Below are 13,690 nucleotides of genomic sequence, written 5' to 3'. Positions count from 1 at the left end.
CTAAAACTTAGAAACAAATATCAAAACAAATAATAAATAAAAAGAATAAAGATGCAAACGTTTCGAGATTCCTTGTATTATTAGTTGGTAATCAATTTTTTTTAAACTTTGCATAAATGTTCAAAAACTGAGAGGAACATTCAGGGTAACATTACATGGCATATAGTACGTTTCCAGGTTAGTTTACATGACATACTTATCGAGAGGACAAGAAAGGACGGTTTTTAACGATAAGTTTTCGTCCGTATTCATTTTAGATCATGAGTTTCGTCACGAACATAGTTTTAGTTCTTTTCGCGCTTTACGTAGCCAATAGTATCTATGTTTTTTATCACCTTTTTAATGTGCCGGGATGCCATGGAAATTCTAGGAAGTGTCTTCGACCACATGCTGTTGTGGACAATAATTTAGAGGTAAGCTTAGCTTATAATAATCTTTAGCATTTAGTATGTTGCCTTTGTTTTACTTCTTGACAATTAAACGAAATAATGAACTTATTACATCTGTTTTGGATTTTTACAGATTACATTCAATCTGAAGCCTTTTTTTAAAAGTCTTTCTTTTATGGAAGTTCAATCAGTCAATCAATCAATCAATCAATCAATCGATCGATCAATCATTTACTCATTCATTCAGTGAGTGAGTGAGTGAGTGAGTGAGTGAGTGAGTCAGTCAGTCAGTCAGTCAGTCAGTCAGTCAGTCAGTCAGTCACTCATTCACTCATTCACAGTCACTCATAATTCATTCATTCATTCATTCACTCACTCACTCAGTCACTCACTGGCTCGCTCGCTCACTCACTCACTCACTCACTCACTCACTTGCTCATTCATTCATCCATCATTCCTGGTAAAACAGGTAAACCACAGTGACTGTATGTCACTACCTCTCTGGAAATTCCACTTTAGCTAATTACCTTCCTTTAAATAGACCATGTCTGAATGCAATGGTCACACTGTACTACAAAGCTCTGTGGTACATGTACCCCACAGAGGTGCACAGCCAATTATCAACCAGGCTATAACATCATGGACACCTGTGTGCATGCGTGAGGTACTGGCCATACTGTGCATCTGTGTAATATGACCAGTGCTTCTAGATGGTTTATAGAATTATTTCCTTAAATTGTTTGGCCCATCATGGGACTCCTCCCCCTCCCCCCGCCTTCTGAGGTCTCCATTGTAAAGGGGGCTACAATGACTGTTGTGCCACTATCAATCAGCTGATGACGAGTCTATTTTACCAAAAATAATATTCTCTTCTTGCAGATAACTATTTGTACATCCCTTCAGCAAGGCAGGATAAATAAAAGAAAGTGCCACTTACTTTGGAAAAGTGATAACTTTAGTCTGTCTCAGCCATTTACATTGTAAGTCTGAAACAAACAATCCTATGTTTATGACATTTTTGGGCTCCATTGAAGTTAGATAGCCTCTGGTTTAAAAGTCAGGGGGAGGTGCAAAGAAAGTTTGGGTTTAAAATTGACAAATAATATTGTGCAGTTCCAGAAAATATCCTCACTCCCCCCACGGAAGGTTTTTTGTTTTGCACCCACATCACCTCAGGAAATTCCAGTTTAGCGTCATACTTTGCCTCTAAAATTTTGAGTTTTAAGACCCCCCCCCCCCCCCCCCCCCGCCTGGGAATTTCCAATGACCTCCCGTGGGGTGACAAGGATTTTTTCTGGAAGTGCACATTTTGATTTTTTAGGGAGAGTTCAGTTAGCTAAAATTTAATTAATTAAAAATGTTTTCTTACTCGAGGAAGTAAAATTCTAGCAGAATTTTTTTCATAACAGTTGGTGTCAGTAGTTGTTTTTGGTCAGAGGAGTGGGAGTAGAGAGGGAACACTGCAAGAAAAAATTTATTGAGTATGTATTTTGCATTAAAGAAAGCATGGCACAATGGTGTGAGCACCTCACCCCAGTGAGGCCCGGGTTCAATTCCCAGAGTTGACCCCACACGTGGCCGTGATCATTACCTAACTTAATAATTCAATTGTTTAAATGATATGTTTCTTTGTCTTGCTACACAGATCAGTGAATGCCAGTTTACCACAGCAAACAAGAGACAATGGATCACTGTATGCTCACATATTTATTTATCCAGCTGGTGGATCCCCTTTTGACAGTCAGCTTGCTTCTCACGCTACTTCTTTGATGACAGTCTACTCATTACCTCAAGATGAATCCATCAATCTTCTTAGTTCTGATGAGAAACTGAAAGAGGTTAGTCAAAATTCTAGATGTTCATTGTTTTTATCTGTTCCATTCTCCACTCTACTCCTCCTACTCTATGCAACATGACACCACCCAACTCTACTCAACGCTAGACTACAGGTGACATGGAGTAGCTGTGAGAAGGGTAGAGTTCAGCAAGAAAGAGCAGCACAGAGTCAAGTTGAGTTGAGTTGAGTCAAGTGGATTTGACTCAATTCAGTACAAGTCAGTAGAGATAAGTTGATCAACCATGAAGCTAAAAAGATGAATTGAGTGATCTGTTTAATTTTATTATTGTTTAATTTGAATATTTTTATATTTTATTTCTCCAGAAAACTAGATCAACTACCAGTGACGTCCCAGTAACTCACTGGAAGCCAACACTCAATTTTCATGTTTTAAATGAAAAAGTTGATTTTGAGCGTCAAGCCATTCCTGGTGAGATCTACTCATTTATCAGGTATGATTACTGCAGAAAGATCAATTTTCAATGGTCTAATTAAAAGTATTTAAAGTTCTTAGTGTCGAGAAAATCGAGCCTCCGATTGTAACACACAATGCATGGTTTATCTTTTTGAATGTGATTTGTGTGATGCAAATTATGTTGGGTACTCTACATTTACTCGACACCTGCATGTTCAATGCATCAGTGAGCATCGTTATTCTGCCATCAGAAAACACCTCATCATGAAACATGGTTTGGACAAAGAGGAACCTATTGACCATCTACATGTACTGTATGATAGCAACTCAACGCTATTTTTGGGCAAAGGTCTTGTATGTGGGAAGGGGGGTCAGAAGATTCTGTTTTCCAAGGTTTTCTTTTTTTTTTTTGCATCAGTCACATCATTATATTTCTATAGATGCTGAGATGTTGCATTAAATAAATGAAAATAATTAAAATTTATACATAACTGCATTAAGTATTGAGGGGTTTTGTGCAAAATCATGTATTTCGCTTTTTAGCCAAATGTTAGAAAAACACTCCAAACCTGCTCAGTTTTAGCCAGTACATTGCAAATTTGTAACAATCCTTTAATTTCTATCAGCTTGCGAATCCTTTTTGTTTTTTTATATTCACTTGTTTGTCTACTACTTAATATTTAACTTTTATTTTAGTTGTGGCTGTCAATTTGTAAACACCAAATTTATTTGTATTTAGTTTAGTATAAACATACCTACCCGCCTCAGCTAGCTTTAGCTATTTGCGGGTAGGTATATATTAACTAACTTGTAACTGTCTGTTTTAATAAAGTGTGTTGTTTTTGTTAGTTTGTTCAATATAAAACCCTACAAGCTATTAAAATTTATTGTGTAAAGGCTAATTTATTAGGCGCCTAGAAAGTTTGCCTCTGCTTTAGTGTAGTGGAAGTTTCATGTGATCAAATCCTTGGAAATTGAGCCTTTTAATAGGATAAAAGCACAATTGCCATAATAATCATGGATCCACATTAAGCACACAAAATCCACAGTGCCATTACCAAAACTAGCAAGTTTGGAGTATTTTTCTGCATTTTTCAGGCTAAAAAAAATTGACATGCCCCTTTCACACAAAACCTTTCAGTTGTACATGTTACACTGTAGGTAATAATTATAATTATAATTATATTTTATTGGTAAAGCATGATGGCATGCATATGGTATTGTTCTTTCTTATCAGCTTAGCTCCAAACAGTGATTATCTACCAGTTTTGTACATTGACCAACTGGGAGTTATCTATAGATACCTCAAGGTAAGAGTACACACAGTCACTGTAACTGTTGTTAATCTTGATAAAAAAATACTTTTAATTAGTAATTTTTTTAAAGATTTACCTTTATGGGAACCTGTAAATACAACCAGTCACAGGCCATAAAAAAAATAAGATACCTTGAGCAGATTAAATAGGTTTTTCAGGCCAAGAGAAAGTGGTCATAGCACAATACAGTATATGTAGCCAATAGGGTTCCACAATGTGTAGTGTATCTTTAGTTTTTTATTCATTGATCAATTTTAATTTTAGTGCGAGTAAGCACTTATCCATAATTTCCTGATTTTCCTACAGCCAGTTAATGAAAATAGCACAGAGATGGCTCTCAAGATCAACTATTCACCCATATCCCTTGGGAAACTTCGTATCTGGGCCTCTGTTCATAAGTCATTCAAGTCCATGAAAGACTTAGGTAAGAAATTTATACTTTGTCAATAAATGTTGTTTCTACTGTGCAGTTCCAGAAAATGTCCATATCCACCCCATAGAAGGTCATTGGAAATTCCTAGGGGGAGGGGGTCTTACAAGTCAAAATTTTAGAATCAAATTATGAAGTTAAGCTGGGATTTCCCGGGGGGAATGGAGGGTGCAAAACAAAAAACCTTTCATGTGGAGAGTATGGATATTTTCTGGAACAGCATGTGCAATGGGTCATGATACATTGTCACCTTTTATTTTTCTCATGAAAAACTACAAGAATTAATTTGAAAGCTTTCTTATTTGAAATTTCAGGATTCTCAGACAAGGACTTAGATGAAATAAGAGGGATTTTCACAGACACTAATCTTTTCTTCCTTGCTGTCACATTTGGAATAACAGTACTTCATGTAAGTTAGTACATAAAACACATGTTTAGTTACACTGTACTATAGATTAAATGGTTGCTGAAGTGTAAATTTTGCATAATTATAAATAATTGAAAAAAGTCTGAAAAAAAATTGTACTACATAATTATGTAACCAGTAGCTGCATATGACACCATGAAAATATGTTCATTAACTAATAAGCCCTTGTGGAGAGTTAATAAAGCTACTGTACTGTACTGTAGCTGATCAATTATTACATTCTTCACACAGCACTGTGAAAAGAAGTGTGGGAATGTACTAAGTCTAGGCCTGCAGTTGTTTGAATCTCTTTCCTTTTGTACCTTTTCTTCAATTTTTTTATTTCCTGTTTTCTGTTTTACAAAACAGTGTTACCCCTGTATACAATAATTATTGACCAAATTTAATGACAGAAATAGTTGCATGATTTTGGCAAATTGTAAACTCTTTGAAAATCAATTAAACTTTGTAAGCATTTTGGATAATTTATCCATCACTGAACTTTGTTTTTTTTTTTGCTTCACTTTTGTGTTTTGTGGATGCCTTTGATTTCTTTTTTTTCCTTTCTTTTCCATTAATTTCATTTCCTTTTCTTTTTCTCGCACATTGTTCTAATCTGCTTCTTCAAAGTACGTAGAAACAAATGTTTGGTTTATCAACAGAGTTGATAACTAATTAGGTAAATTGGCCACTGTAAAGAGATTCAAGCGCTGACATTCGAGCGTAACCCTTCATCAAAGCAAATCTGTCAGCCCGAAACATCAGAACTCAAGTCTCTTTATGGTGGCCAATAATTTACCTTTTAAAGTTATCAACTCTGTTGATAAACTATATTTTCATTCCTCATATGGGCTATTGGGAGCTCTGCTGTCAGGCTAGCCTATGTATCTGTATGAATAATTATTAAGACCAACATTTTCCTTTTGTTGCAGCTTCTATTTGACTTCTTAGCATTTAAAAATGATATAAATTACTGGAAAAGCAGAGACAACATGGTGGGATTATCAATGAGAACAGGTAGACAACAAGAAATATTTATTGCGCTGTTAAGTCCATATATATTTAGGGAGCACAGGATAGTGGTGAGAGTAAGGTTTGTGGTTGGTTCTGGTTATTGCTGTGATAATTGACCCTGATGCAGACGCTGATCCAGGGAAATAAGTGACTATTTCCTATAATGCATGCGCCAAGGTTCTAGGGGGTGCCCGGGATGTGTTTCCCCAGAAAATTTTCAAATTTTAACTCCTGATTCAAGTGCCATTTCTGGTTTTCAAGTCACTCTGCCAGTCATTTTCTATACTTAAACCTAGGAATTTTTATAATTTCTAAAAGTACATGTATCTATTGTAAAAAATATGACTGTTTTCCGTAAAATGGCACAAAATGATCTGGATCTGCACCTGCCCGTGGGTCACTGCGAAAATTCCAGTTTAGCTCCATACTACCCTTAGTACTTTGAGAAGAGTCACAAAAATACTTTGCCTGTATTCTCTTCAAACACTAGTTCATTGTACTATGTGAGGCCAGTAGTTGTATTTAATTTAAGGACGGTGCCTACTATTGTTACTGCGCATACGTTCTGCGCATCTCGAGATACTCGGGTTTCCTATGGGTGATGCCTACTAATACAGGGATATTTTTGCACGCTTTAAAACTATGCGGAGAAAGCAGAACTTAGCAAGTGATTTTGGTATCCAAAAAGAAAATTGGGGGTAACCATGCATTTTTCAGAGATAATAAAGCTTTAATTTGGAAAAAAGCGCCATACATTGCTTTGTATTTTGCTGCTTTTTAGAGTAATTGTTGCTTAGTTATCTCTAAAAAATGCGTGGTTACCCCCAATTTTCTTTTTGGATTTCAATAGCCGCTACTAAGATCTGCTTTTCCCACATAGTGATAAACTGCGCGAAAATACTTCGCTATTAGTAGGCACCGTCCTTAAACTGTTTTGTTGATTATTGCCTTGCAGTGATTTGGAGGTGTGTCAGTACATTCATCATCTTTTTGTATCTGATGGATGAGAAAACCAGTCTTCTTGTTCTTATTCCTGCTGGGATTGGCTCACTTATTGAAGTAAGTTCCTGTGAAAAAAGAATGGTGAGACAAAGAATGCCTGTGGTGGGATGGGGGGACGGGCGAAATGTCACTACCCAAGGGGTGTGGATTTGAAACCATTTTTAGCTGTTGATGGGTCTAGATTTCACCCATTTTGATGTTAAGGTTTGAAAATGGGTACATGGATCGTAGGGGTCAGGCCCTGGTTGTTCATAGAGTGGAAAGCACTATCCAGTGGATAAATCACCATCCAGTAGTTGAATTGTATCGACTGGAGTACATTATATCTGCTGGATAGCGACTTATGCTGGATAGTGACTTTTCCACTGGATAATGTTATCCGCTCTTTGAACAACCGTCGCGAGGTCTAAAAAGGGGTAGTGGAAAATTACTTATCTACCCCCTCTTCCCCCACCCCTATGGCCTAGGATATGGAAAATCCAGTCTATGCTATCTACCTTTTCAAATAGAATTGGATAAAAAAGCAACAAATTTAAATCTCTTGCTTTTCAAGGATGCCACATAATTTTACCTCTAGTCTACTCAAACTGTAGTGATGAAGCTTCGTTTTAGATTCACCTCAAGTCTTGGATAATCTTATGTCAGTAGGAAGGCTATTTCAAGGGCAAAGAACAGCACCGCTTTGAGAATTAAAAATATTTTGTGCAAGGTTGTGGAAGGATCAACTTCATTTCACCATATCTTAGTCCATAACTTGTTTTATGACAAAATCCGTAGAGAGGTCCATTTTCATTCATTGACACACGATGTTATTTTTAAATTTAATGTTAATTGTGTCCTGTCGCTCAGTTTGTAATACATTCTATTTGTTATGCAGATCTGGAAAGTTACCAAGGCTTTTAAAGTTACCATTAAATGGGAGACGGGTTCAAGGCCTACGATAGAGGTGAAGTTGAAATCTGAAATTGTGCTTCTAATTGTTTCACGCTTCATTTAAAAAGAATGTGAAGTAATGAATTACCTACTTGTTTTGGAGCAATTAAACTAGCTGTTTTTTTTTTCATTGTTAAATTTTATTACTTTTCTTTGTTATAAAGTTTGGACAACGGACTAGCAAAGAAAAAGAGACAGAAGAGTTTGACAGCGAGGTAAGACTGATTAGTTTGATGCCGAAAAGACGAAGAAATTGTTATTCCTTAAATATTTCATCGGACTTCCTTTTCATTTATGTTGCAACGAGTTTTTGGAACTTTTGTTGCGTTGTGCAACATGTTTCCGGCAACTTGTCTCGCAATTGCCACAAAGCACTTCTTTTATAGCTCAATGTTGTGAGACATGTTGCACGAAGCGTTGCCTTGCACTAATAACACGGGTTTCAGATGTGATTAAATTGAGATGGTAGTGAAAATTAATATGAAACGTATTCATATCTGATTTGGGGATAATTTAAAATGTTTCAATAGTTTTGGGAAAATTGATGTTATCTAACCACGATAGTTTTTTTTTTGTAGGCCATGCGTTACCTGTCTTACGCCTTGTATCCTCTGTTAATTGCTGGAGCAGTGTACTCACTCGTGTACTATCCACACAAGAGGTACTGTGTGTCATTTTGCTTAATAATAACATTATCTTTAGGCTTAGAGTAACCACTAGGGCAAAAGTCCTGGGCTGAGTTGCTCGAAGCATGGATAGCGCTAGCCATTGGTTAAAAGGTATTAAAACCTATAGGTTGTTATGGTATTTAACCCGGGTTAGCGCTAACCATGCTTTGAACAACTGGGCCCTGGGTCCGGTTGTTCGAAAGCCGATTAATGCTAATCCCCGATTAAGAGTTAATCGAGGTTTTCACCTCGCTGATACAAGTGTTTTCAAGTTCAAGTTCAAGTTTATTAAAGAGTTAAACACATACAAAGAGAAGATAAGTACTGCTCGCAGTGATATTAAGCCGAAGGTAAAGAAAAGTCAAAGTCAAAACTGATGAGCAAAAGTCTTTTGGAAAAATACTTGTTGATAAGTAATTAAACTCAAATCAAACTTCACGTTAACCCAGGATTAGCTTAATCGGGCTTTGAACAACTGGGCCCCGGTCTGAAACACGAATGTCGATCGCCGACTCATGCGAGTATAGTATTAGGGTGAAAATTAGGCCGAAAATCAAAACGATGATCCCGTTTGAGTAATTTTCTTTGCTAAACTGAGGTAAATGTCATAGCAGCTAAGAAGTCAGTTGTTGTAAATTAATTTTATCCATTTCCGAACTTGTGCCGTAATCGCAATATATTTGAATTTATTCTTGTACAGTTGGTATTCCTGGATTATTCGCAGCCTTGTAAATGGTAAGTTTACAGTCAATCGTTTTTAAACCCTATGTTTATTCTTCTCACTGTCCTTCATATATTTCTCATGTTACTAGTTGGGAGATTTTGTCTAAAACTCAAGGCATTTTATCTTTGGTGATTACAGTCAACTCTCTCTAAGGCGGACACCCTCGGTACCAGATTTACTGTCCGCCTTAGAGAGGTGTCCGCCTTAGGGAGAGTTCATGTAAACTGATACCCGAACATCAAAACTGAAACCAGTGCTTTATTAATTTAATTACATTGTACAATGTTGTCATGACGGGCCGGCTGTGCCTCTTTTATATGTATTCCTTACGGAATCCGACACAGTTCATACACACTTTGAACATTTGTGAATCAACCTTAACAAAACTCGTTTTTCAATGTCGCTTGTTATTTGACAGTACGTGGAGTCGGGGTTGATAACCCCCATTCACTACGAAAAAAAACTTTGTAACTTTGCACTGTTGTTGCATTAATCTACACCCGCTATGACGGTCAGTCGTTTCTTGGAACTTGAATCAAGTAGCGTCTCTTGTGAAGTGTATTTCCTTTATTCGCCTGACTGAAATATTCAATCAAAAAGCAACATTATCTATAATAAAAGATGGTCTTTATTTCTCATAAGATAAAACTACATATCCTATGTCCTATGTCTGTGAAGGGTGAAGGCGTGACCGTCTGGGTGAATTTGCGTAATGTTTTTTTTTCTTGTTCACTTCAGGTGTGTACGCGTTTGGTTTTCTCTTTATGCTGCCTCAACTGTTTGTTAATTATAAGGTGAGTTTTTCAGAAGATTAGAAAAGAACTCCATGATTTTAGGTGATGTTACACTGGGGAATTTTTCTTGCAACTTGTCTCGCAGTTTTGTTGTGACCCAACTTGCACGAATCGTTGCCTAGGGTAACATGCCCCGAAATAAACATGTCTCGCAATTTTTTTGTTGCCGCAATCGTTGCGAGAAGTAGAAGTCGGTTCTACTTCGTGCAACGGTGACTGCAACAAAAACGTTGCGAGGCACGTTCAGTTCCAGGGCATGTTACACAAGGCAACGGCGTGTTACAACGGCGCAACGAAATTGCAAGACGAGCTGCAAGAAAAATTGCCTAGTGTAACAGCGCCTCTACGTAGGAGGGAAATTTGAATACAATCAACGTAAAATCCGAATAACGGATGCAAAATTATCGTCTCTCTTGGAAACTTGCGATTGTCGTTGAAGTATGCGTGCATGGGAAAAGTGTCAATGATGGAAGCAAGAGAAGAGCCGCGCAAAGAACGAACAGAGCATTGGTTTAAACTGATTTTGCTTTTTAACTGGTGTCACTAGATTGTCCAGGACAATGCCGTGAATAGGGAGCTTTAGCAACGACGACGGCGACGGCAACAAGAACGTCAAAAAAGTAATAGGCTTAAATAACCAAAACAACAACTCTGCACGTGCATTACCCCTTTTGGTACATTTCTTTGCCGTCACTGCATGAATAGGACGTGAAATTTCCAGATGGGACGTTTAATGAAGGACGTAAACACACAACGGCGAAGTTTTCTTTCTCTCTCTAAACTTGGGTGCGGTCTCCAAAATATCTACAACTCAAGGAAATTTCACCTACATCTGACGTTTAAAGCGAGTCGGAATAATCGCGGCACGACTTTTAAAAAACGCGAATTCATTTTAATAGCACGTTTTCGTTGCTGTCGCCATCGTTGTTGTTAAATCTCATCCACTGGTCTGATAAATACTAAACTTGAAAATGTTATTGTTTTAGCTCAAATCAGTCGCCCACTTACCTTGGAGGGCCTTCATGTACAAGGTAAGCTGAGCCTTGCTTTACATTTCCTTTGGAAACTATGTCGAGCTAAAGAGATGGGCATTCGTAGGGACATCCAAAGATTAATCATTTCGGAGATTATCTGTTCGGAAGGGTTGTATCGCCTTAGAAATTTGAATTGAATCGTAAAAAAGAAAAAAATCAACAGCAACAACGACAACTAGTATTTCCTTTGATGTTTAGTTACCTAAAACGTTGATAACATGTGAAAAGTAATTTGGCTTTGGTTTTCGACGAGAGAAAAAGTGTCGTGAAGAGAGCTAAGTGAGGCCCGTTAGGGATATTTCCTAAATTTTTCTGCGACTTAAGAAGTGAGCTAAGAATCCGAACAACAGGTCAAGTTGTATTTAATAGCGTACTGTAAAACCCCTTTTAAAGGGCCGAAAACGATCTTGGAAAACAGAAAACAGCATTTGAATTGTTTTCTTAAACTTGTCGGGCGCTTCCGACATTCTCGACTTGTTGCACCAACTCAGGGAACCTGCGGGGCTCAATAACAATAATCTAATATACTAGCCCTTATTTAACCGGTACCCGTTCATTTTTTGACTTATATACATGTAAGTTCAAAAAGAGCTTCAAAGATCTTCAACCTAGTTGAGGGCTAGTTGCTCGCGCGATTACTACATCGTTGCTGCATGTCTTTCACTCTTCACTCTCTAGGAAGACTGGCAGTTCTCATCATTTGTTAACACGCCCTTGAAGGTCCTCGAATGATGTAGTCTGCGAGTACAGCTGCCTTTTATCGCTACCGGCCACACCCTTAGCGGCCGGTAGCGATGAGAGGTGGTTTTATTCGTAGATTTTTTATGATATCGCTTCAGTTCCTTCTCTGTTGTCTTTCCAGGCGTTCAACACGTTCATTGACGATGTGTTTGCGTTCATTATCATAATGCCGACTGCGCATCGGGTGGCCTGCTTCCGGGATGACATAGTGTTCGTTATTTATCTGTATCAGAGATGGTAAGTGAGAATTTACAGGCTTAGTGTTAGTCCTCCGCAAACGTTTTGGGTTAGACTGGAATCAGTAGGGTCTGGAGCCTACGAATCTGCGTGTTATGGGCATCGATGTTCTTATCATTCCAGTACGAGATGAACTCTATTAAGTGCAAACCCTTTTTTCGTAGCGGCATGAATTTCATTTTGTTGGGAAATATGGACATACTTCACGTATGATATTGACATGCCTTGTACATGGTCTCTTGCAAGAAACTGCCCTTGCCACCAATGTTTCTTATATGTTTTAATGATGTTTAAGGGGTTGCACCTCACATGGCTCTCGTTGTCCCGTTTTGAGCAAATACCCTTTGAATCACTCATTTTCTTTCTTGTATTTCTGTTTTGTTCTTTGTATTCTATTTTGATGTGTCCAATAAAGCTGATAAAATAAAAAAAATAAATAAATAAATAAATAAATAAATAAATAAATAAATAAATAAATAAATAAATAAATAAATAAATAAATAAATAAATAAAGAGGTACAGGAAAGCCCCGAAAATCAGTACCTACCGCTCGCTTTCAGAGAAAATCTTATGCCCCATTCACACCAAGGCTTAAACACGTTTAAAAGCTGTTTAGTTTAACACAGTTTAAAATTGTTTCCTTCATAAAAGCTGAAGTGTCGGATTTTTGTAGACTGCAGATTTAGCACAAATGAAAGCGTAAGTTAACGTTTACTTAAATCCTATGTCAAAGTCAATGGTTTAGCTTTCTGTTACCAATTTTCATTTTGTTAAACCGGGTTTAATTAAACATGTTTTGTTGGTGTGAATGGGGCTTACGATAGTTAATTAAAGGACGCAGATCAGCTCTTATTTGAAATATATTAAAATATATGCACTTAATCGGATGTTTGTCCCGGGATACCATTTTTTCCAAAACCGTTCGCTTCGCGGACAAGATAGTTTTGAAAATAGCCTCCCTTGCAGACGCTCCTTTGGCTGCGAGCGAGTTGGGGAGGAAAGATTGCGTGTCTAGCTAAAAGAGCGCTAAGGTATTAAATATCCGCGGAAAAAATGTACATGGATGTTTTCGCGCCAAATAGAGTATTGTTGATATACACCCGACTTATGAAATACCCCTGGACAAAGTACTATCACGGTCTATTACTCCTGTTAAAGTTTCTAAAAAAATACTTCATGGAAGTTAGCTTTTAATAGAGTGTCACTGTTCGCAGGTTGTACCCAGTTGACATGAAGAGGGTCAACGAGTTTGGCGTATCATACGAGGACCAGGAAGAACAAGAAAAACCACATAAAGATTAAAATGATGTTCATAATAGAATAATAACGATTGAAGAAAGCACCAATAAAAGTAAACTGAAAGTTTTAAAACTATTGCACGTAGTTATTTGTTGAAGTATTTTCTTCTCGCAGAACACAATAATTGCAGAGAATGTTTCACTGTGGCGCTTGCACGCTCTGTAATCTTCTGAGGAGATTTGGAAACGCTGAACCTTCTAGATAATCAGTGTGAAGAAAAGACGAATTGACAATGCCAACGAGAGTTTTTTAAACGTGGTTGGCGAAAATGAACATTTCGGTCTTTTATCGTAGCAAAAACGATTTATCATGTATGTTGACAAGCTCTCTTTGCGACTTTCTTGTTGCATGCCGATTTGTTTCCATTTCATTTGCGATCACTAGTTTTTTCACTTTGTGGATTTGCGTTAAAGTATTGATACATGAGAAAAGAGAGTGAAAACATTCGTAT

At 37.3% G+C, this 13,690-nt stretch overlaps 1 protein-coding gene across 1 annotated transcript; it reads left to right on the top strand.

The window, feature by feature from the left end:
• The first annotated feature begins 185 nt into the window (after positions 1-185).
• On the top strand, positions 186-13,314 carry LOC146477915 (lipid scramblase CLPTM1L-like). Its single transcript, XM_085112594.1, has 17 exons — positions 186-413; positions 1,269-1,369; positions 2,035-2,227; positions 2,551-2,678; positions 3,879-3,951; positions 4,264-4,381; positions 4,702-4,796; positions 5,726-5,810; positions 6,763-6,866; positions 7,687-7,755; positions 7,907-7,957; positions 8,321-8,403; positions 9,111-9,145; positions 9,873-9,928; positions 10,915-10,959; positions 11,825-11,940; positions 13,155-13,314. The coding sequence occupies exons 1-17, from the start codon at positions 261-263 to the stop codon at positions 13,240-13,242; spliced, it is 1,593 nt and encodes a 530-aa protein (XP_084968720.1). The 5' UTR covers positions 186-260; the 3' UTR covers positions 13,243-13,314.
• Positions 13,315-13,690: the final 376 nt, after the last annotated feature.

This window comes from Pavona decussata, unplaced genomic scaffold (assembly GCF_977016875.1).
Source record: "Pavona decussata unplaced genomic scaffold, jaPavDecu1.1 SCAFFOLD_67, whole genome shotgun sequence".
Lineage (NCBI taxonomy): Eukaryota > Metazoa > Cnidaria > Anthozoa > Scleractinia > Agariciidae > Pavona > Pavona decussata.
The sequence above is the reverse complement of the archived record's forward strand: the minus strand, read 5'-3'. Positions and strand labels throughout refer to the sequence as shown.